Source organism: Ranitomeya variabilis, chromosome 1 (assembly GCF_051348905.1).
Source record: "Ranitomeya variabilis isolate aRanVar5 chromosome 1, aRanVar5.hap1, whole genome shotgun sequence".
Classification (NCBI taxonomy): Eukaryota; Metazoa; Chordata; class Amphibia; order Anura; family Dendrobatidae; genus Ranitomeya; species Ranitomeya variabilis.
In genome coordinates, this window is record NC_135232.1 from 1,118,692,246 (window position 1) to 1,118,714,080 (window position 21,835).

General features: G+C 47.0%; 1 protein-coding gene across 5 annotated transcripts in view; it reads right to left on the minus strand.

Moving 5' to 3' along the window:
• The window catches only part of REEP1 (receptor accessory protein 1), a 102,706-nt gene that overhangs the window by 39,457 nt on the left and 41,414 nt on the right, over positions 1-21,835 (minus strand). For all 5 annotated transcript variants that reach the window (XM_077280236.1, XM_077280235.1, XM_077280238.1 and 2 more), the window contains exons 3-6: positions 16,515-16,591; positions 13,598-13,718; positions 13,184-13,297; positions 1,762-1,924 (exon numbers count right to left, since the gene is read on the minus strand). In XM_077280236.1, coding sequence (XP_077136351.1) covers positions 1,762-1,924; positions 13,184-13,297; positions 13,598-13,718; positions 16,515-16,591 — 475 coding nt within the window. The remainder of the gene's footprint in view (positions 1-1,761; positions 1,925-13,183; positions 13,298-13,597; positions 13,719-16,514; positions 16,592-21,835) is intronic.

Here is a 21,835-nt window from a genome sequence, read left to right on the forward strand (position 1 = left end):
CAGAGTGTCAGATGCTGGGGTCTGAAGACTGTCAGGTGCCGAGGTCTGAAGATTGGCAGGTGCTGGGGTCTGCAGAGTGTCAGGTGTCGGAGTCTGCAGAGTGTCAGGTGCCGGGGTCTGCAGAGTGTCAGGGGCCGGGGTCTGAAGATTGTCAAGTGCCGGGGTCTGCAGAGTGTCAGGGGCCGGGGTCTGCAGAGTGTCAGGTGCCGTGGTCTGAAGATTGTCAGGTGCCGGGGTCTGAAGATTGTCAGGTGCCGGGTCTGAGGAGTGTCAGGTACTGAGGTTTGAAGAGTCTTGGGTGGGGGGTCTGCAAAGTGTAGGGTCATGTGGTCTTAAGATTGTTGGCCGCTGGGGTCTTAAGATTGCAGTGTATGTGCACTACTCATAATCTATCACAAGACTGCACTAGACAGAATGCATCAATTATTAAATAGATCTTAGACGTAAGAAACTGAATTTCTAATAATGCTTAGTTGAATATCATATCTGACAGCCAACATGGGTTTATAAAGTAAGGGGTCAACGCTGCAGAATAACTGATTGCACTGACCTCATATGACGTGCATGTGGTCGGCAGCACAATCCCATTTACATGGGCCAATGTGCTGCCAACAATGATGGATCGCATGAATGATGCAATCAATTATGAATGCATGTTTGCCTATTATCGGCCCCTGTAAACTTGCCGCCATTAGATTGGTGTGTTGGGGTCAGATAGATGGTGACAGGTGCTAGGTCTGATGGGTATTTAGCTCCATGCAATATACTGCAGACTTGGCGCGGAGTCTGTAAGCATCAGGTTCGGCTACTTCAGAGATTTGCAAAACTAAGAACTTGTATAGTCTGAGGTTCTGTGTAACAAGTACATTCCGATCACGCTTTAATCATGTGCAGAGTACAAGGACACACGGGAAAGCAGAGGTGATGCAGGACTCGGCCAACTGTTACCGCCGGCTCTCGACACCAGCTGTTTCCTACGTCTCTCCCTGGCATGCGCCAATGAAACGCCCCCTCGACTACTCACACACTAATTAACATATTGGCATCACAGTTACCATTTTTTTGCCATATGCTGAAATCAATGAAACAATACAAAGCGTTGGTTAGGAAGGGTATTAACATAGCAATAAGTATATGGTGACGGCTGCGGGGACTTGGATAAGCTGTTAGGTTCCCTTTAAAGGGAAGAACTAATCTTTAAACTCTGTAGATCCAGAGATTGCATAGATTATGAGCACATAACAGCCCTAGAAGAGAGTCCCCTCAGCCTCCACAAGTCTTTAGGTGCCTCGTATTTATCACAGCCAGGACAGCTATCATTTATCCCCCCTCATTTCACATTTTTAGGGATCATTTCATGGACAAGTAGTGCAATATGGTACAGTCTAAGGTCGTGGTTACATCAGTCATAAAATAACTATCCAGTCAAGTCCTGCAGATTCACGTAACACAGGAGTCATCACCAAGATGAAGCTTCAGGAAGCCCCCAATTATGGAGTCCTGGGGTCCTATGCAACCAAAGCTTAGGTCTTTATCATAGAGGGGCACCTCTGTGCTCTTTTGGCCATTAGCTCAAAGATTTGGAAGTTACTTTCTAGGCCTGACATTTCTATGAAGAGTCTACTATTGCATCAATGTGAGACTAGTCAAGAAAGAAAAAGCTAGACACCAAGCTACTAATGAAGTGGGCAATGACATGAAGGATTGGTACTGGAGGGTGGGGTGACATGAGCGAGTCTGGGTTACGTCATGTGTACCTACCTGAGGGATCACTGCCCTGCGTTGAGCTTCGGGATAACTTAGCCTTGCTGGACTTGCTTGTTGTCCTTGGTGGCACAGGAGAGGCTGAGGGGCTGTCACCGCGAATGCTTGAGAGGTCCTGCATGCTGAAGCTCCTTAGTCTTTCTGACAGTGCTCCCTGCCCCTTGGGGAAAAAGAAAACACCAGTTTTTACAACATTATTGTGTTGTCTTTGTTACTGGTGTTTTCTGAAAGTTTACTTAACTCCACTCAACAATGAAACATTAGCGTTTTTTCAACTCTCATACATTATGCCACTATGGTGTGCCATAGTCCCAGTAGAAGGATCAGAGTGACTTCTCCTAGTGAAGGTCTCTTTCTGGTGTTACCACGTGGTATCCAGAGACTGGAGGTTGGAATGGCAGAGCAATGGAGGCTGGAATGGAGGTCTATTCTCTTCAGAGATGAGTCCTGCTTTTGTCTCGGACAGAATGATAGCTGGAGATTGATATGGAAACCACGTGGTCAACGTCATGAAGAGGCCTTCACGAGGGCACGTCACACTGGTTCTACTTCCAGTTTTTCAACAAGATAATGGCAGACTGCATGTTGCTCATCCTACTGTGAGCAGCCTCCATGGCCTAAATGTGCTGCCATGGCCTGCAGCGTCTCCAGACTTGTCTCCACATCTGTGACATCATTGGTCGGCAATTGCATAGGGCGCTGCCAGCAGTGGATCTTGATGATTCACCTAAGTGCACTCAGAGTGGCAGAACATTCATCAGACAACCATTAATAACCTCATTGATAGCAGACAAGGTGTAATTGTGAGAATTTCTGTTTGTGGCCCTCATACCCAAACTGAATAAATCAGTGGGTTTTGAAAATATTTCCATTTATTATCATTTGCAGATCGGTAACTTGTCTATCCATCCTGCGATTTCCATAATTCCACAACGTTTCCTTCTCGGTGCTGCAATATCAATGTTGAGGAGTGCAATTGGGCCTATGATGGAACTTGTCTTAGCTCCAAGATTCATGGCGTTTGCTCATTTTTCATCCTTCTCTAGGAGCCATAGTCAAAACATGTCACTAGTAATATAAAATACAGCTGGAATAGTTTGAGAGAAGAAACCAAATCTTCAGACTCCGGAGATGGGGGTTTATACCGCTCTTTGGCAGGCCTGGGTATTTTCTGCTGCCAAGTCCTGGACCGATGCTGAATGATGTTATTTTAAGGATCACAGTTTGCGGTGGGCAGATCACATATAAGCCGCATTGTTCTTATGTCAGAGTCCAATAGCTACAATCTGCAGCCCAGCCTTGTAACTTTGGGCTTTTGGCCCTGATACAAAAGGTTCACCAGAGCCTCCTCAACTATCATACTTCATATATAGTGCTGGTGTCCTCCTGTGTAATACAAGGGTCATTGGGCGCTATATCAGGGACCAGGCCCAAATGTGAGTGCAACCTCTGTGCCTATCTGAAATGACATACCAGGCATCTGCTCTGAAATCCTGTTTCATCTCATAACACAATGAAAAATGTAGCAATTTTCCAATATATAGTGTGATTCAATTTCTCACCAAAATCAACATCATAGAATTATAGAATGTTAGAGTTGGAAGAGACCTCCAGGGTCAATGCAGGAGTCACTAAACCATCTCAGACAGAAGTCTGTCCAGCCTCTGTTTGAAGACTTCCATTGAATAAATCACTGCTTGCCGTCAGTAACTAAAAACGTTCTTGTTTTTCCTCAAAACTATTGACAGCGCTACAGAGATGTAGAAGAGCAGTGCAACCATATCTGGGGTGAAGTCATGCAAGCTCTTTCATGTGCAGTGCCCAAGATGTGGCTCCTTCATATGCAGTGTCCAGGATTCTGCCCCTTTGTGTGCAGTGCCCAGGAGGTGGCTCCTTCATGTGCAGGGCCCAGGAGGTGTCTCCTTCAAGTGCAGGGACCAGGAGCTGGCTCTATTGTGTAGAGGGCCCAGGAGGTGGCTCTATTGTGTAGAGGGCCCAGGAGATGGCTTCTTCGCGTGCACTGCCCAGGAGTTGGCTCCTTCATGTGCAGGGACCAGGAGGTGGCTCTATTGTGTAGAGGGCCCAGGAGGTGGCTCTATTGTGTAGAGGGCCCAGGAGCCGGCTCTATTGTGTAGAGGGCACAGGGAGGTGGCTCCTTCATGTGCAGGGCCCAGGAGATGGCTTCTTCGCGTGCACTGCCCAGGAGTTGGCTCCTTCATGTGCAGGGCCCAGGAGGTGGCTCTATTGTGTAGAGGGCCCAGGAGGTGGCTCTATTGTGTAGAGGGCCCAGGAGGTGGCTCTTTCGTGTGCAGTGCCCAGGAGGTGGCTCCTTCACATGCAGTGTCCAGGATTCTGCCCCTTTGTGTGCAGTGCCCAGGAGGTGTTTCCTTCAAGTGCAGGGACCAGGAGGTGGCTCTATTGTGTAGAGGGCCCAGGAGCTGGCTCTATTGTGTAGAGGGCCCAGGAGGTGGCTCTATTGTGTAGAGGGCCCAGGAGCTGGCTCTATTGTGTAGAGGGCCCAGGAGCTGGCTCTATTGTGTATAGGGCCCAGGAGGTGGCTCTATTGTGTAGAGGGCCCAGGAGCCGGCTCTATTGTGTAGAGGGCCCAGGAGGTGGCTCCTTCATGTGCAGGGCCCAGGAGGTGGCTCTATTGTGTAGAGGGCCCAGGAGCCGGCTCTATTGTGTAGAGGGCCCAGGAGCCGGCTCTATTGTGTAGAGGGCCCAGGAGCCGGCTCTATTGTGTAGAGGGCACAGGAGGTGGCTCCTTCATGTGCAGGGCCCAGGAGGTGGCTCTATTGTGTAGAGGGCCCAGGAGGTGTCTCTATTGTGTAGAGGGCCCAGGATGTGGCTCCTTCATGTGCAGGGCCCAGAAGGTGGCTCTATTGTGTAGAGGGCCCAGGAGGTGGCTCTATAATGTAGAGGGCCCAGGAGGTGGCTCTATTGTGTAGAGGGCCCAGGAGATGGCTTCTTCGCGTGCACTGCCCAGGAGTTGGCTCCTTCATGTGCAGGGACCAGGAGGTGGCTCTATTGTGTAGAGGGCCCAGGAGGTGGCTCTATTGTGTAGAGGGCCCAGGAGATGGCTTCTTCGCGTGCACTGCCCAGGAGTTGGCTCCTTCATGTGCAGGGACCAGGAGGTGGCTCTATTGTGTAGAGGGCCCAGGAGGTGGCTCTATTGTGTAGAGGGCCCAGGAGCCGGCTCTATTGTGTAGAGGGCTGTTATGACCCCAATGGCGAGGGTCTCAGAGGTACGTGGAAGTCTGCAGAATACAAAAATCCAGCTCATAGGGCAGTGGTAACTGGGTTGACCATATATCTACGCCTAACGCCAACACTAGAAGTAGCCGGGGATCATTCCTACGTTGATTCTAGATGACACGCTCCAGCCGGAGAATCTAGCTACCCCTAGTAGAGGAAAACAAAAGACCTTTCTTGCCTCCAGAGAAGGGGACCCCAAAGCTGGATAGAAGCCCCCCACAAATAATAACGGTGAGGTAAGAGGAAATGACAAACACAGAAATGAACCAGGTTTAGCACAGAGAGGCCCGCTTACTGATAGCAGAATAAAGAAAGGTAACTTATATGGTCAACAAAAACCCTATCAAAATCCACACTGGAAATTCAAGAACCCCCGAACCGTCTAACGGTCCGGGGGGAGAACACCAGCCCCCCTAGAGCTTCCAGCAAAGGTCAGGATATAGATTTGGAACAAGCTGGACAAAAATACAAAACCAAAACAAATAGCAAAAAGCAAAAGGCAGACTTAGCTGATATAACTGGAACCAGGATCAGTAGACAAGAGCACAGCAGACTAGCTCTGATAACTACGTTGCCAGGCATTGAACTGAAGGTCTAGGGAGCTTATATAGCAACACCCCTAACTAACGACCCAGGTGCGGATAAAAGGAATGACAGAAAAACCAGAGTCAAAAAACTAGTAACCACTAGAGGGAGCAAAAAGCAAATTCACAACAGTACCCCCCCCTTAGTGAGGGGTCACCGAACCCTCACCACGACCACCAGGGCGATCAGGATGAGCGGCATGAAAGGCACGAACTAAATCGGCCGCATGAACATCAGAGGCGACCACCCAGGAATTATCCTCCTGACCATAGCCCTTCCACTTGACCAGGTACTGAAGCTTCCGCCTGGAGAGGCGAGAATCCAAGATCTTCTCCACCACGTACTCCAACTCGCCCTCAACCAACACCGGAGCAGGAGGCTCAGCAGAAGGAACTACAGGCACAATGTACCGCCGCAACAAGGACCTATGAAATACATTGTGAATAGCAAACGACACAGGAAGATCCAGACGAAAAGATACAGGATTAAGGATTTCCAATATCTTGTAAGGCCCAATAAAACGAGGTTTAAATTTGGGAGAGGAGACCTTCATAGGAACAAAGCGGGAAGAAAGCCATACCAAATCCCCAACGCGTAGTCGGGGACCCACACCGCGGCGGCGGTTGGCAAAGCGCTGAGCCCTCTCCTGTGACAACTTCAAGTTGTCCACCACATGATTCCAGATCCGCTGCAACCTATCTACCACAGAATCCACCCCAGGACAGTCAGAAGGCTCCACATGACCCGAAGAAAAGCGAGGATGGAAACCAGAGTTGCAGAAAAAAGGCGAAACCAAGGTGGCGGAACTAGCCCGATTATTAAGGGCAAACTCAGCCAACGGCAAGAATGTCACCCAATCGTCCTGATCAGCAGAGACAAAACACCTCAAATAAGCCTCCAAAGTCTGATTGGTTCGCTCCGTCTGTCCATTAGTCTGAGGATGGAAAGCAGACGAAAACGACAAATCAATGCCCATCCTACTACAAAAGGATCGCCAGAACCTAGAAACGAACTGGGATCCTCTGTCTGACACAATATTCTCAGGGATGCCGTGCAAACGAACCACGTTCTGGAAAAACACAGGAACCAGATCGGAAGAGGAAGGCAGCTTAGGCAAAGGAACCAAATGGACCATCTTGGAGAAGCGATCACATATCACCCAGATAACGGACATGCCCTGAGATAGCGGAAGATCAGAAATGAAATCCATGGAGATATGTGTCCAAGGTCTCTTCGGGACAGGCAAGGGCAAGAGCAAACCGCTGGCACGAGAACAGCAAGGCTTAGCTCGAGCACAAGTCCCACAGGACTGCACAAATGACCGCACATCCCTTGACAAGGAAGGCCACCAAAAGGACCTGGCCACCAGATCTCTGGTGCCAAAAATTCCCGGGTGACCTGCCAACACCGAGGAATGAACCTCGGAAATGACTCTGCTGGTCCATTTATCCGGGACAAACAGTCTGTCAGGTGGACAAGACTCAGGCCTATCAGCCTGAAATCTCTGCAACACACGTCGCAGATCCGGAGAAATAGCTGACAAGATAACTCCATCTTTAAGAATACCAACAGGATCAGCGACTCCAGGAGCATCAGGCACAAAGCTCCTAGAAAGAGCATCGGCCTTCACATTCTTTGAACCTGGTAAATACGAGACAACAAAATCAAAGCGGGAGAAAAACAATGACCAGCGGGCCTGTCTCGGATTAAGGCGTTTAGCAGACTCGAGATACATCAGATTTTTGTGATCAGTCAAGACCACCACACGATGCTTAGCACCCTCGAGCCAATGACGCCACTCCTCAAATGCCCATTTCATGGCCAACAACTCCCGATTGCCCACATCATAATTTCGCTCGGCAGGCGAAAACTTCCTGGAGAAAAAGGCACAAGGTTTCATAACAGAGCAACCAGGGCCTCTCTGCGACAAAACGGCCCCTGCTCCAATCTCTGAAGCATCCACCTCAACCTGAAAGGGAAGTGAGACATCGGGCTGGCACAAAACAGGCGCCGAAGTAAACCGGCGCTTCAACTCCTGGAAAGCCTCCACGGCAGCAGGAGCCCAGTTAGCTACATCGGAGCCCTTCTTGGTCATATCCGTCAACGGTTTCACAATGCTAGAAAAATTAGCGATAAAACGACGGTAGAAGTTAGCGAAACCCAAGAACTTCTGAAGACTCTTAACCGACGAGGGCTGAGTCCAATCAAGAATAGCTCGGACCTTGACTGGGTCCATCTCCACAGCAGAAGGGGAAAAAATGAACCCCAAAAAGGGAACCTTCTGTACACCAAAGAGACACTTTGAGCCCTTGACAAACAAAGAATTTTCACGCAAAATTTTAAAGACCAACCTGACCTGCTCCACATGCGAATCCCAATCATCAGAAAAAACCAAAATATCATCCAGATAAACAATCAAAAATTTATCCAGATACTTCCGGAAAATGTCATGCATAAAGGACTGAAAAACTGAAGGCGCATTGGAGAGCCCAAAAGGCATCACCAAGTACTCAAAATGACCTTCGGGCGTATTGAATGCGGTTTTCCATTCATCACCTTGCTTAATGCGCACAAGGTTGTACGCACCACGAAGGTCTATCTTGGTGAACCACTTGGCACCTTTAATCCGGGCAAACAAGTCAGACAACAGCGGTAAAGGATACTGAAATTTGACAGTGATCTTATTTAAAAGCCGATAATCAATACAAGGTCTCAAAGATCCGTCCTTTTTTGCCACAAAAAAGAATCCCGCACCAAGGGGGGAAGAAGACGGACGAATATGTCCTTTCTCCAGAGACTCCTTGATATATGAACGCATAGCGGTATGTTCAGGTACCGACAGATTAAACAGTCTTCCCTTAGGAAACTTACTGCCTGGGATCAAATCTATAGCACAGTCACAGTCCCTATGAGGAGGCAGTGCACTGGACTCAGACTCACTGAAGACATCCTGATAATCAGACAAATACTCCGGAACTTCCGAAGGCGTAGAAGAAGCAATAGACACAGGCAGGGAATCCCCATGAATACCACGACAGCCCCAACTTGAGACTGACATAGCCTTCCAGTCCAGGACTGGATTATGGGTCTGTAACCATGGCAGCCCTAAAACAACCAAATCATGCATTTTATGTAAAACCAGGAAACGTATCACCTCGCGGTGTTCAGGAGTCATGCACATGATAACCTGTGTCCAATACTGCGGTTTATTTGCTGCCAATGGCGTAGCATCAATACCCCTAAGAGGAATAGGATTTTCTAATGGTTCAAGAGTAAAACCACAGTGCTTAGCAAATGACAGATCCATAAGACTCAGGGCAGCACCTGAATCTACAAACGCCATGACAGGATAAGACGACAGTGAGCAAATCAAAGTTACAGACAGAATAAATTTAGGTTGCAAATTACCAACGGTGACAGGACTAACAACCTTAGCTATACGTTTAGAGCATGCTGAGATAACATGTGTAGAATCACCACAGTAGTAGCACAAGCCATTCCGGCGTCTATGAATTTTCCGCTCATTTCTAGTCAGGATTCTATCACATTGCATTAAATCAGGTGTCTGTTCAGACAACACCATGAGGGAATTTGCGGTTTTTCTATCACATTGCACCGAATTAGGTGTCTGTTCAGACAACACCATGAGGGAATTTGCGGTTTTGCGCTCCCGCAACCGCCGGTCAATTTGAATAGCCAGTGCCATAGTATCATTGAGACCTGTGGGAATGGGAAAACCCACCATAACATTCTTAATGGCTTCAGATAGGCCATTTCTAAAATTAGCGGCCAGTGCACACTCGTTCCAATGTGTCAGCACGGACCATTTCCGAAATTTTTGGCAATACACTTCAGCCTCGTCCTGCCCCTGAGACATAGCCAGCAAGGCCTTTTCTGCCTGAATCTCAAGATTGGGTTCCTCATAAAGTAAACCGAGCGCCAGAAAAAACGCATCAATATCAGCCAATGCCGGATCTCCTGGCGCCAGCGAAAAAGCCCAATCCTGAGGGTCGCCCCGTAAGAACGAAATAACTATTTTTACTTGCTGAGCAGAATCTCCAGATGAACAGGGTCTCAGGGACAAAAACAATTTACAATTATTCACGAAATTCCTAAACTTAAACCTGTCTCCGGAAAACAGTTCAGGAATCGGTATTTTAGGTTCTGACCTAGGATTTCTGATAACATAGTCTTGTATGCCCTGCACACGAGTAGCCAGCTGGTCCACACTTGTAATCAAGGTCTGGACATTCATGTCTGCAGCAAGCATAGCCACTCTGAGGTAAAGGGGAAGAAGAAAGAAAAAAAAACAAAAAAAAAACTCAGAATCTTCTTTCTTATAATCCCTCTTCTGCAACGCATTAAACATTTAATACTGGCCTGGCAAACTGTTATGACCCCAATGGCGAGGGTCTCAGAGGTACGTGGAAGTCTGCAGAATACAAAAATCCAGCTCATAGGGCAGTGGTAACTGGGTTGACCATATATCTACGCCTAACGCCAACACTAGAAGTAGCCGGGGATCATTCCTACGTTGATTCTAGATGACACGCTCCAGCCGGAGAATCTAGCTACCCCTAGTAGAGGAAAACAAAAGACCTTTCTTGCCTCCAGAGAAGGGGACCCCAAAGCTGGATAGAAGCCCCCCACAAATAATAACGGTGAGGTAAGAGGAAATGACAAACACAGAAATGAACCAGGTTTAGCACAGAGAGGCCCGCTTACTGATAGCAGAATAAAGAAAGGTAACTTATATGGTCAACAAAAACCCTATCAAAATCCACACTGGAAATTCAAGAACCCCCGAACCGTCTAACGGTCCGGGGGGAGAACACCAGCCCCCCTAGAGCTTCCAGCAAAGGTCAGGATATAGATTTGGAACAAGCTGGACAAAAATACAAAACCAAAACAAATAGCAAAAAGCAAAAGGCAGACTTAGCTGATATAACTGGAACCAGGATCAGTAGACAAGAGCACAGCAGACTAGCTCTGATAACTACGTTGCCAGGCATTGAACTGAAGGTCTAGGGAGCTTATATAGCAACACCCCTAACTAACGACCCAGGTGCGGATAAAAGGAATGACAGAAAAACCAGAGTCAAAAAACTAGTAACCACTAGAGGGAGCAAAAAGCAAATTCACAACAGAGGGCACAGGGAGGTGGCTCCTTCATGTGCAGGGCCCAGGAGATGGCTTCTTCGCGTGCACTGCCCAGGAGTTGGCTCCTTCATGTGCAGGGCCCAGGAGGTGGCTCTATTGTGTAGAGGGCCCAGGAGGTGGCTCTATTGTGTAGAGGGCCCAGGAGGTGGCTCTTTCGTGTGCAGTGCCCAGGAGGTGGCTCCTTCACATGCAGTGTCCAGGATTCTGCCCCTTTGTGTGCAGTGCCCAGGTGTTTCCTTCAAGTGCAGGGACCAGGAGGTGGCTCTATTGTGTAGAGGGCCCAGGAGCTGGCTCTATTGTGTAGAGGGCCCAGGAGGTGGCTCTATTGTGTAGAGGGCCCAGGAGCTGGCTCTATTGTGTAGAGGGCCCAGGAGCTGGCTCTATTGTGTAGAGGGCCCAGGAGCTGGCTCTATTGTGTATAGGGCCCAGGAGCTGGCTCTATTGTGTATAGGGCCCAGGAGCCGGCTCTATTGTGTAGAGGGCCCAGGAGCCGGCTCTATTGTGTAGAGGGCCCAGGAGGTGGCTCCTTCATGTGCAGGGCCCAGGAGGTGGCTCTATTGTGTAGAGGGCCCAGGAGCCGGCTCTATTGTGTAGAGGGCCCAGGAGCCGGCTCTATTGTGTAGAGGGCCCAGGAGCCGGCTCTATTGTGTAGAGGGCACAGGAGGTGGCTCCTTCATGTGCAGGGCCCAGGAGGTGGCTCTATTGTGTAGAGGGCCCAGGAGGTGGCTCTATTGTGTAGAGGGCCCAGGATGTGGCTCCTTCATGTGCAGGGCCCAGGAGGTGGCTCTATTGTGTAGAGGGCCCAGGAGGTGGCTCTATTATGTAGAGGGCCCAGGAGGTGGCTCTATTGTGTAGAGGGCACAGGAGCCGATCCTATTGTGTAGAGGGCCCAGGAGATGGCTCAATTGTGTAGAGGGCCCAGGAAGTGGCTCCTTCATGTGCAGGGCCCAGGAGGTGGCTCTGTTGTGTAGAGGGCCCAGGAGGTGGCTCCTTTACATGCAGTGTCCAGGATTCTGCCCCTTTGTGTACAGTGCCCAGGAGGTGTCTCCTTCATGTGCAGTGCCCAGGAGTTGGCTCCTTCATGTGCAGGGCCCAGGAGGTGGCTCTACTGTGTAGAGGGCCCAGGAGCTGGCTCTATTTTGTAGAGGGCCCAGGAGGTGGCTCTATTGTGCAGAGGGCACAGGAGCCGGCTCTATTGTGTAGAGGGCCCAGGAGATGGCTCAATTGTGTAGAGGGCCCAGGAAGTGGCTCCTTCATGTGCAGGGCCCAGGAGGTGGCTCTGTTGTGTAGAGGGCCCAGGAGGTGGCTCTATTGTGTAGAGGGCCCAGGAGGTGGCTCCTTCATGTGCAGCACCCAGGAGAGGCTTCTTCGTGTGCACTGCCCAGGAGGTGGCTCCTTCATGTGCAGGGCTCAGGAGGTGGCTCCTTCGCATGCAGTGGCCAGGAGGTGGCGCCTTCGTGTGCAGTTCCCAGGAGGTGGCTCCTGCATGTTCAGTTCCCAGGCGACTGTCCCTTCGTTTGCAGTGCCCAGGGGGCAGTCTCTTTATATGCAGTGTGCAGGAGGTGGACACTTTGGGCGTAGTGACCAGGAGGCGGCTCCTTCACGTGCAGTGCTCAGGCAGCTGCCCCTTCGTTTGCATTGCCCAAGAGTTGGCCCCTTCATGTTCAGTTCCCAGGTGGCTGCCCCTTCGTTTGCAATGCCCAGGAGGTGGTTCCTTAATGCTCAGTTCCCAGGCGGCTGCTCCTTCGTTTGCAGTGCCCATCATGTGGTTCCTTCATGTTCAGTTCCCAGGTGGCTGCTCCTTCCTTTGCAGTATCTAGGAGGTGGTCTCTTTATGTGCAGTGTCCAGGAGGTGGCATCTTGTTGTGCAGTGACCAGGAGGTGTTCCCTTCACGTGCAGTTACAAGGAGGCGGTCCCTTTATGTCCAGTGACCAGGAGGCTGTCACTTTTTGTACAGTACCCAGGAAGTGGCTCCATCAGGTGTTTATTTTTTTGTTATTGCATTTAAAAGTGTCTTGCTATGTTATAACACTACAACTGCAACATTCCCCCGTAAAAAAATGGTTTATACATATGCAAATATACGTATTTCCATATTTCAGCATCTTCTTTTCCATTAAATAAATGAACAGGTGAGAGTGAGGGCTATAAAGTGCATTTGTATAGTGCAGACATGACCCGGGTACAGCCTTTGCCTTCTAGCGGTATAACAGATCTGTCATTTGCCATTCTCTCCATCCAATGATAGCGAAGAAACTCTGCTGATTTACCCCCAACCTACACAGCAAAGTAAAAGTATTAAACTGAACAGCTCAAATGTTCTATTTTTTATGGGGAAAATAACAAATAATGTGATGATATTTTCCTTCTAACGTCACTAACTTCACCCTGCATGTACTGTAGTATTTCATCCATTACCTTGGCAGCGGCCGTGACTGCAGCAGAGGCAGCAACATTGAGACCTCTCTTGCCAAAGTGTACCAGGGCATCGTAGCTGCGATCTTTTGCTTGGATGAGGCACTCATCAATTTCCTAAAGTAAAAGAAAATCCATTTATTAACAAGAAAATCAAATTATGCTTCCGTTCTGTAAGGAGGAGTGAGGGACAGGGGTGGGGAGAGGTACAACGTGCTTCATACACCCCTGTGATATGTGAGACCAGGCTTGGACTGGCTCACAGGAGAGCAGGACAATCCTTAGGTAGGCCGCTGTGAAGCAGTGCTAATGAGTACTAATCTAGGTTGAACTCCTTGGGCACAGCTTATTTATTTATCAATAGGTTCTGCAGCAATATCTTTCTATAAATCCCCAAAATTCAGTTTATTACTTTACCTTCTCTTTTGAGGAGAGCGTGGGGTGCACAAATTTTCTGTAAAGTAGGCTAGATCCTTTCGTGTAGGGAGACAGCAGCCAGGCCACAAAAGCAATTTTCAGCTCATAGTAAAATGGAAACCTAACAGATACAACATAACATTAGATTAAATAAAATACAAAACAAAAAAAATGCAATAAACTTTCCTAATTACAGTTATATACGGTACCTTATCTATTACTTAGAAATAAAATCTTTGGGAATTTTGATCCAGTATATGCAGTGTCGGACTGGGGTGCTAAGGGCCCGCCAGTAACATTGACTTTGAGGGGCCCATTTTCACCTGCATACCATAAATATTACACTACCCTTTTTCACAAATGTACCTACATCCATATATATTAATAAAGTGGGTAGTGTGGTTAATGCATGATTATATGCTGTTTTTTTCTGTACAGAGTGAATCAAGGGAATTATGCCAAGTACTGCCCATACAGTGGGGTTGGGGCCCAGATCTGCACAGGGGGCCCACCGGGGGATTGCCCTGTTTCCCTATGGGCCAGTCCGAGCCTGAGTATATGCTCGCTTTTACAGTCATAACTGTGAAGTGTAAATTTCCTTCACTTATTTTCGACAACCCAAGACTTAACTCCAGGGTATGAGCACAGGACTTTCTCTTTCTAGCTGCAGAGCTGTGCCGCTTCAGGACAACGCCGGCGGTCTTTTTCCCGAAGCAGCTTTCACCAAAATTTTTTGCAGCGGCTCTGCCGTCGGTCTTCTTTCTTAATACTTTCTACCGTAGTGGTGAGCAGCTTCCCTAGTGGAAACCCGGCTGAAGAACGAACGTGCTACTTCTTTTAACTGCTTCAAAGTTTCTGAGCACTGAAGGGGTTAAAATACTAAACATGCGCTGCCCAGCAATGCCATTTTAATGCTCATTTTTTTGTAGTCGCTTTTTCAAAAAGAATCCACTGGAAAAAGACGTTACATAGCAGTTTTAGTGGGATTCTGTGGCTGTAAGGAGTATTGTATGAGCACTATATAGCATTATTATTACTTGGGAACTATATGGTGGTAATAATGAATCAGTGTTTGGTAGTATTATGTGAACAGTAGAAGTATTAGAAGTATTGTGTGGGACCGTTATGCGAGTAATAAATAGGTATAGTATGATAGCATATGTCTGATACTAATATGCAATATTATGTGGACACTACATGGCGGTATTTTGTGGCTAAAGTATGGCTGTATTATATGGAAGCACTATGTGTGTGCACTGTATGTACGGTAGTTTGTAATATTTTGGAACCAGGAGATATGTATTTCACTTCTTGTTCGGGTCTTTTTCTATCAAAAACTAACCACAACCACACAAGATAAGTCTCCAAAAGATCTGGAGATAGAATTCTCCTGGCAATGAAAAACAATTCTTCGCTGTGACATGTGATGCTGTTGTCTCTTTGCTTATTGTGTACTTTAGCTTCAGTGCATTTGCTTATTGCTAAGCCCTTTATGCTATGTATTCCTTGTGCCTGTGGCCTCCACCATTGTGGGACACAATTTTAACCCCTCTTGGACTCACCAATTTTATACCTTTACGTCAGAATCTTTTTTTTTTTTTTATTGGCTTTGTAAGAGCTATAGAGGATGAGTTTTATTTGGCAGTGGCACCAGTTTTGTACAAATGACTATTAATTAGCAATTATTATTAGTAATATTTTTTATTTTTTTTACATTTTATGCCACACAAATAAAGTATTGGCTTTATATTTCGAGTCAGTACCGTTACACCCATATTAAGTGAATATAGCTTTCTATATGTTTACTTACTTTTGTAAATAAATATAATGGTTGAAAAAAAATATTTTTTTAAACCGGTAATTGTAATTTTTTTTTTATCCTAAATTTTTAAATTACAAAACAAAATTAAAGACATAAATAGTTTCATAAAAACAGGTAAAATTGCTTTCTTTGTGCATCCTGCCTTGCAAAACCTGAAAGAAAAAGTGATTAAAAAAAAAGTTAAAGAAAGTGAAAAAAGTGATAAAGAATTGAAAGCGGAAAGTGACAAAAGTGATAAAAAAGTGATAAACAAATGATAAAAAGTGGTAGAAAAATAAAAATGAACAAGGTTTGAGATTATTTTTTACTATTCACTATTTTTTTTTTGTTATGTACAGTTTATGTGATTTTATTATTATTATTATTATTATTTATTTATATATTTTTATATTTACTCTATGGTGGTCTTTTTTGACATGCAACTACATTAAAGAGAATCTGTCACAGTGTTTTTGGCACCTAATCTGAACGCAGCATTATGTAGATGCAGAGATCCTGATTCCAGTGATGTCTCACTTACTGGGCTTGATGTGGTTTTTATAAAATCACTTTTTATCAGCAGGAGATTATCACTAGGAGACCAGTAAACCTGCTGCCATGTAGTCCAACCCCATCATTGATTGGCAGTTTTCTGTGTAGACTGTGCGTAGGCAGAAAGCTGTTAGTCAGTGGTGTGGGCGGGGCTATACAGAGCTCCGCCATCTGAGCACTGCTAGATCTGCTGCAGAAAACAATGTGATTTTATCAAAATGACAGCAAGCAGCCCAGTAAGTGACACATCGCTGGAATCAGGTCTCAAATTTGTACATCGTGCTGCTCTCAGATTAGGTGGCCAAAACCTTGAAACAGACTCCCTTTAAGAATATTTATTATATTGAATATACATATATGTCTGAAATAATTTCATTATTGGTAATTTACTTATTGGTATTTTCATTAATTGATTTTTTTTAACACTTTGAGAGCCGGGATTGTGAATCCTTAACCAGTGGTCATACCTGGTAGCTCAGATTTTATTCCTTGGATTTGCTTGCTAAAAATAATCGAGATCCTCTACACAATGAACACCACAAATATGTTTTGCCTTGTACTCACCAGCAGAGAAAGATGTCTGTAAATGTTTCTAATGTCATGAAAAGTGCAAATATGATCCAGTACATCATCCATTTTACCTGGGAAAGACAAAAAGAAAGGAAGGTATTACATTAAGTTCCATAGAGGAGTCCAAGTTTGGCTGACACTACGGTTTTCTTCCTTCTGAGGGGGGATAATTTGCCTACTTCTTTCATGGCGAATTGCCTGGGAGCCTCCACATAATTGACGCAGAAATGGGCTCCAATAGGTTATTTGTGATCATCCTATAAGAAACGGTGTAAGAGGTGTGCCAAACTTGCATGATGGCTAGCTTCAAACAGTTGATATTCACCGTTCGTGTGCAGACTGCGATATATGGATTGACTGCATGTCTCCAGCCTCATAAGCATCTAAAGAGGGTGTTGAGTTTGCGTCGGGACACCTGCTGCTAAGTCCGTCCTTGGAATGTGAAAAACCAATGTGTGAGGTTGGCCTCAAAGTTACAACAATGTCTTAATAGTCTCCTTTAGACACTTCTTCCGAAGAGGGCTCTTCTGGCTACTTCACCTCAAGAGAACCCCTTCTGGACCGGCTCCTCCACTCTCAGCGAGGGTCTCTTTTCTCACTCTCTCTTTAGCAGGCCTTTGCACTCATGCACATACACTTGTATCTCAGGCCTTCATCTCTCGCAGCTCTGTCTCTCTGCCAACGAGACATCAGAGCGTTCCTCTATACCTCCCCAGCTATGCGTAACTACAGGTCGGCTGACTTAGCTTCCTTTACCCCCAGTCGGTCAGAAAGGCAATCTTCCCTCTGTACCCTCTTTCCATTTACTAGTTTCGGACTCCAAAGTCATCTCTAAATGGGGCTACCTTTAGGGTTAGTTCATGTGTTAGAGCTTGGGCCAATGGAGGAGCTACTCCGACTCTCCAAGCATCACATATGACTATATATTATTGAATTTCACTAGTATTTCATTGAGTAATTAATTTTGATGAGTCTTGACTCTTGCCCCGGGATTGACCTGTATATATCCAGCATATATAATATGAGGACTAATATTATAAGTGTAACGCGTGGATCGTGGACCCACTGTGCCACGGTCCAGGGAGAGCCTGAAGGGACGTAAACAAGAGCACACCTGGCTCTTCACTAGAGCCTCTCATGGTGTAGTTAGACTTGAACCCAGGAGGACACCAGGTGCTACTCTAAGGCAGACCCCAGAGCCGTGGCAGCTGACCCCAGTGGGACAAGGAAGCAAGACCAGCTGGACAGGAACTGTTAACAGTAGGATAGGACCAAGTTCAGATGGGCCGGACAGACGGGGTACCGGACAGCAGGTGCGGACAAACAGGGAGACGCAGGTGCGAACAGACAGGGAGCCGCAGGTGCGGACAAGCTCAGAATCAGGTCCAAGTTCAGATGAAAGCAGAACAGGGAAAGGTTCAGGATCAGACAGAGGGAGCTCAGACAAAGGTAGCAGGTCAATGGTACTTGTTCGGACACAGCAGGTATAGGAAAATGTACTGCTATAGACACAGCAGGTTTAGAGGTAGGGTCTGATTCATACACTTCAGATGAGAACATAGATACTGTTTCAGACACTGCCGGTTTAGAATCAGACAACAGCAATGCATAATAATAAAAGACACAGTAGGTTTAGCGATAGGTACTGGTTAAGACAATCCACTAGGAAAAAGGTTTTCTCTCTCATGGTTTTCATGGGCAGGATGAATTCACTTCCCAAAGACATCCATGGGGTAGACTAGGGTGGGCGGGTTACCAGGATCCTTAAGTTGCAAAGCCTCCTTCTGCCCGAAGCGATCAGATACCAACTTGATACTCTCAAAATCAAGTAGGAGTTCCTCCTCTAGGTTGGTGGTAAAGAAGGTCCTGGCAAGTGCATCCATCTTGACGTTCATATCCAGTGGCGAATAGAGAACTGAAATTACCCTTTCCAGGGGCATCTTCAAACTGGTACCAAAAAGATAGGTCTATCGGGGGTGTGGATCCTATGAGCAGATCTAGAACTTACTGCAAAGAGTCTCCAGCCTCTATAGACTGCCTCTATGAAGCGAGTTGTTCCATAGGACATGGATAAGGCAAGAGACAATGGTGGAGGGGAGTTACTCTCATTCAGAGTAGTCTCCTTTACAAACCCTAGAGTTGGAAATACTCCTAACTTCACAGGCAGTTATCAATACTTTCAGTTCAGACAGGGTGGAGTGCAGACAACAAGTTCTGTGCCACCACTGCAGTAGCACAAATCCTTGGAATGACGGTGCCCCTGCCATCGCTCAACTGGGTCAATGTGGCCGACCTGCATAAGTCCATTAAAGACCGTGACTGCCAGTGGCCAAGGAATGAATGGCCTCTATAAGGATGGGGCTAGATGCATCAGTCTCTTCTCTCGTACTGGTTCTCTGGCACGTTCCTTAAATGGCTCCAAAGGTGAAGGGGTACTGGAATCAGCAAGGTCCATGGCGAGTTCAATCTGTAACGCACAAGCGTGGATCGTGGACTCACTTTGCCATGGTCTGGGGAGAACCTGGAGGAGCAGAATTAAGCATCCACCTAGTTCTTCACTAGAGCCCCTGATGGTGTAGTTGAACCCAGGTAGACGCCAGGTGCTATTCCAGGGCAGACTCCGAAGCCGCGGCAGCTGACCCCAGAGTGATAAGAAAGCAGAACCAGAGCTGGAGTAACTGTCCGGACAGGAACTGTTAACAGGAGGATAGGACATAGTACAGACAGGACGGACAGGAACAGAGTCAGCAAGAACTTAGATCACTGGCAGGAGAGGTATAGGACCGCAGGTGCGAACAGACAGGGAACCAAAGGTGTGGATTGGTACGGAACTGCAGGTGAGAATAATTTGCGGAACCGCAGGTACGGACAGGTACACAACCGCAGGTGCAGACAGGTACAGAACCGCAGGTGAGGATAATTGAGGAACCGCAGGTGCGGACGGGCAGGGGTCCACAGGTACGGGCAGGCAGTGAACGGCAGGTTCGGACCACAGGTGCGGACAAGCTGAGGATCAGGCCCAAGTTCAGAAAGGAGCGGAATAGGGAGAGGTACAGAATCAGACAGAGGGAGCTCAGACAAAGGTAGCAGGTTAATGGCACTTGTTCAGACAAAGCAGGTATAGGAAAAGGTACTGCTACAGATACAGCAAGTTTAGAGGTTAGGGACTTATCCAGACACTGCAGGTGTGGAAATAGATACTGATTTAGACACAGGTTCAGGGACAGATAATGAGTCCAACACAACAGGTTCAGGGATAAGTCCTTATTCAGACACAACAGGTTCAGGTTTCAGGTCCTGGCCAGAGAGGCACAGGGGAAGCAGGTTCAGGCAAGATCAGATACAAGGTACAGGTTCGGAGTTCAGACCTAGGCCAGACGGGGCAAAGGAGGGTTCAGGAACAGACAGAACTCGACAATGGACTTAGCAGCTTAAAGACAAGTGAAATACTAGATGTCCTAGATGTACTAGATGTCCTAGGGTGCCTTACATACCAGATGTCTCCCAGCACTTGGTTGTCACAGGTTTACCATGACAGAGAGGGGCCAAAAGACCGCAGCGTCCGATTTCATGTACACCTGCACTGATTATAAACACTTCTCCTTCATATTAAATGGTGCAGGTTTCTGTTAGCAATGTAGGGGTTAATCTGTTCAACTTAGAGTCTCTGAAGCTTTCTTGCTTGGATGATCTCAGCTGTTAAGTATTGGCTACTCCCTTCACCTATATATATTCGCCTCTGGCCATCTGGAATGGTAATGTTAGTCTTATACTGCCTGGTGTGGAGTGGAGGTGTCTGTTGTTGGTAGAGGCGTTTGCAGTGTAGATCTATGATTGTTGCTTAGTGTTTCGGCTGTTTGTTTTTCCTTCCTTTTATCCCTGGTGTTCCTCTCTGTTGTCTGTGAGTGCTGTGAGGCAGTGAAGGGGATCATATGCGAGGGTCGATATGTATCCCCCAGGATGCAGACGGAGTCCTATTAGACCCGCTGGAGTGCCTTGTGTTTACAGCAGGATGCCTGTGAGTCACAAGGCAAAATAAAAGTAAGTGTGGACCTGGTCAAGCTATTTGGCCAAGGCAATGTTCATGAAAACCCGTTAAGGGTTTTTATATTTGGAGTGAACTAAAGGATGTTAGTGGGGCAGTTCACTCCCTCCGGACCCGGTCTTACAAGTGGCCCATGGCCACAGATTCCATTTAATAACCCTGCAGCAAAGGGGTTGGGTGTGTCTGTATTTGTTCGCAAGTAGCAGAGCAGGTGGCTCTGCAGCGTCCAGCTTGTGTGCAGTAACTCAGAGCCAAGAGCAGCGAATGCCTGGCACCCTGCAGCATGATACGATGATCAGTCGCCCTCGGCAACCTGTCTCATATACGGACTGTTGTGACGCCCCGGCTGCGATCCGGAGGGTACCGTGTGCTGTTCATTTTGAGAGTTGTATGGATATTTAACACGTTTGCAGTGAACTTTCCTGTGGTCTCTACCTATCTACCACACTGCACCAACCCCGCTGCACTACAGTGCATATTTGTATGTTTGGTATTTTCATTTATCCCTGTACGTCTTCCCTTGCTAGTCTGGTTTGTGTATATACATACACTATTATTACCCACTTCCCTGGGTGGGCGAAGGGGATATAGGGCTGATTCAGGGCTTGAACAAGGTACATGGCCCCGGCGTCTTCACCATGAGAAGTAATCCGTGGAGCAGGGATAGCTAGCGTGCCCCCAGCATTAGGGACAGGGAAGGAGACCCTGGCCCTGGGTATTTCGACAACAGAGTAGTGACATTGGTGTTACAATAAGCAGGAACAGTCTCTCAAATTGTTTCATAAAGCCATGGAAATTTCATGTGATTTTTTATTTCCCCTAAAGCAAATACACTCCTCCTTACTTTGGTCTTTTTAATGGATTTTTCCATCTTGGATGTGGTTTTCTGTTTCGCTACGTGGGTCATTATGCTGACTGAATTGCAATTTCAGACATGTTCAATTAATAGTTTCCATGCCAAGCGCAGAGTTACAACTTTCTACCTAAACTTCTGCCATAATGTTATTTTCTTCTATGGTAATTCAGCTTCTGGAAGATGAAATAGTGGAATTATCAGTAACTAAAATCTTCGCTTTATCTCCCCGCACAGAACAAACTAGTGGAGCCTGGAGGGATAAGATGATGCCGAGTCACTAGAGAGCAGCGATGTCAAGAGGACAAGACTGTAATTAGAAACTCAAGTTCAGTGCCTGTGCATGTGCGACTGTTTCACTAATTTCTACGGAAGCTAAGAAAATTGCAAAGATGTCCGAGACGTGACAACCTCTTT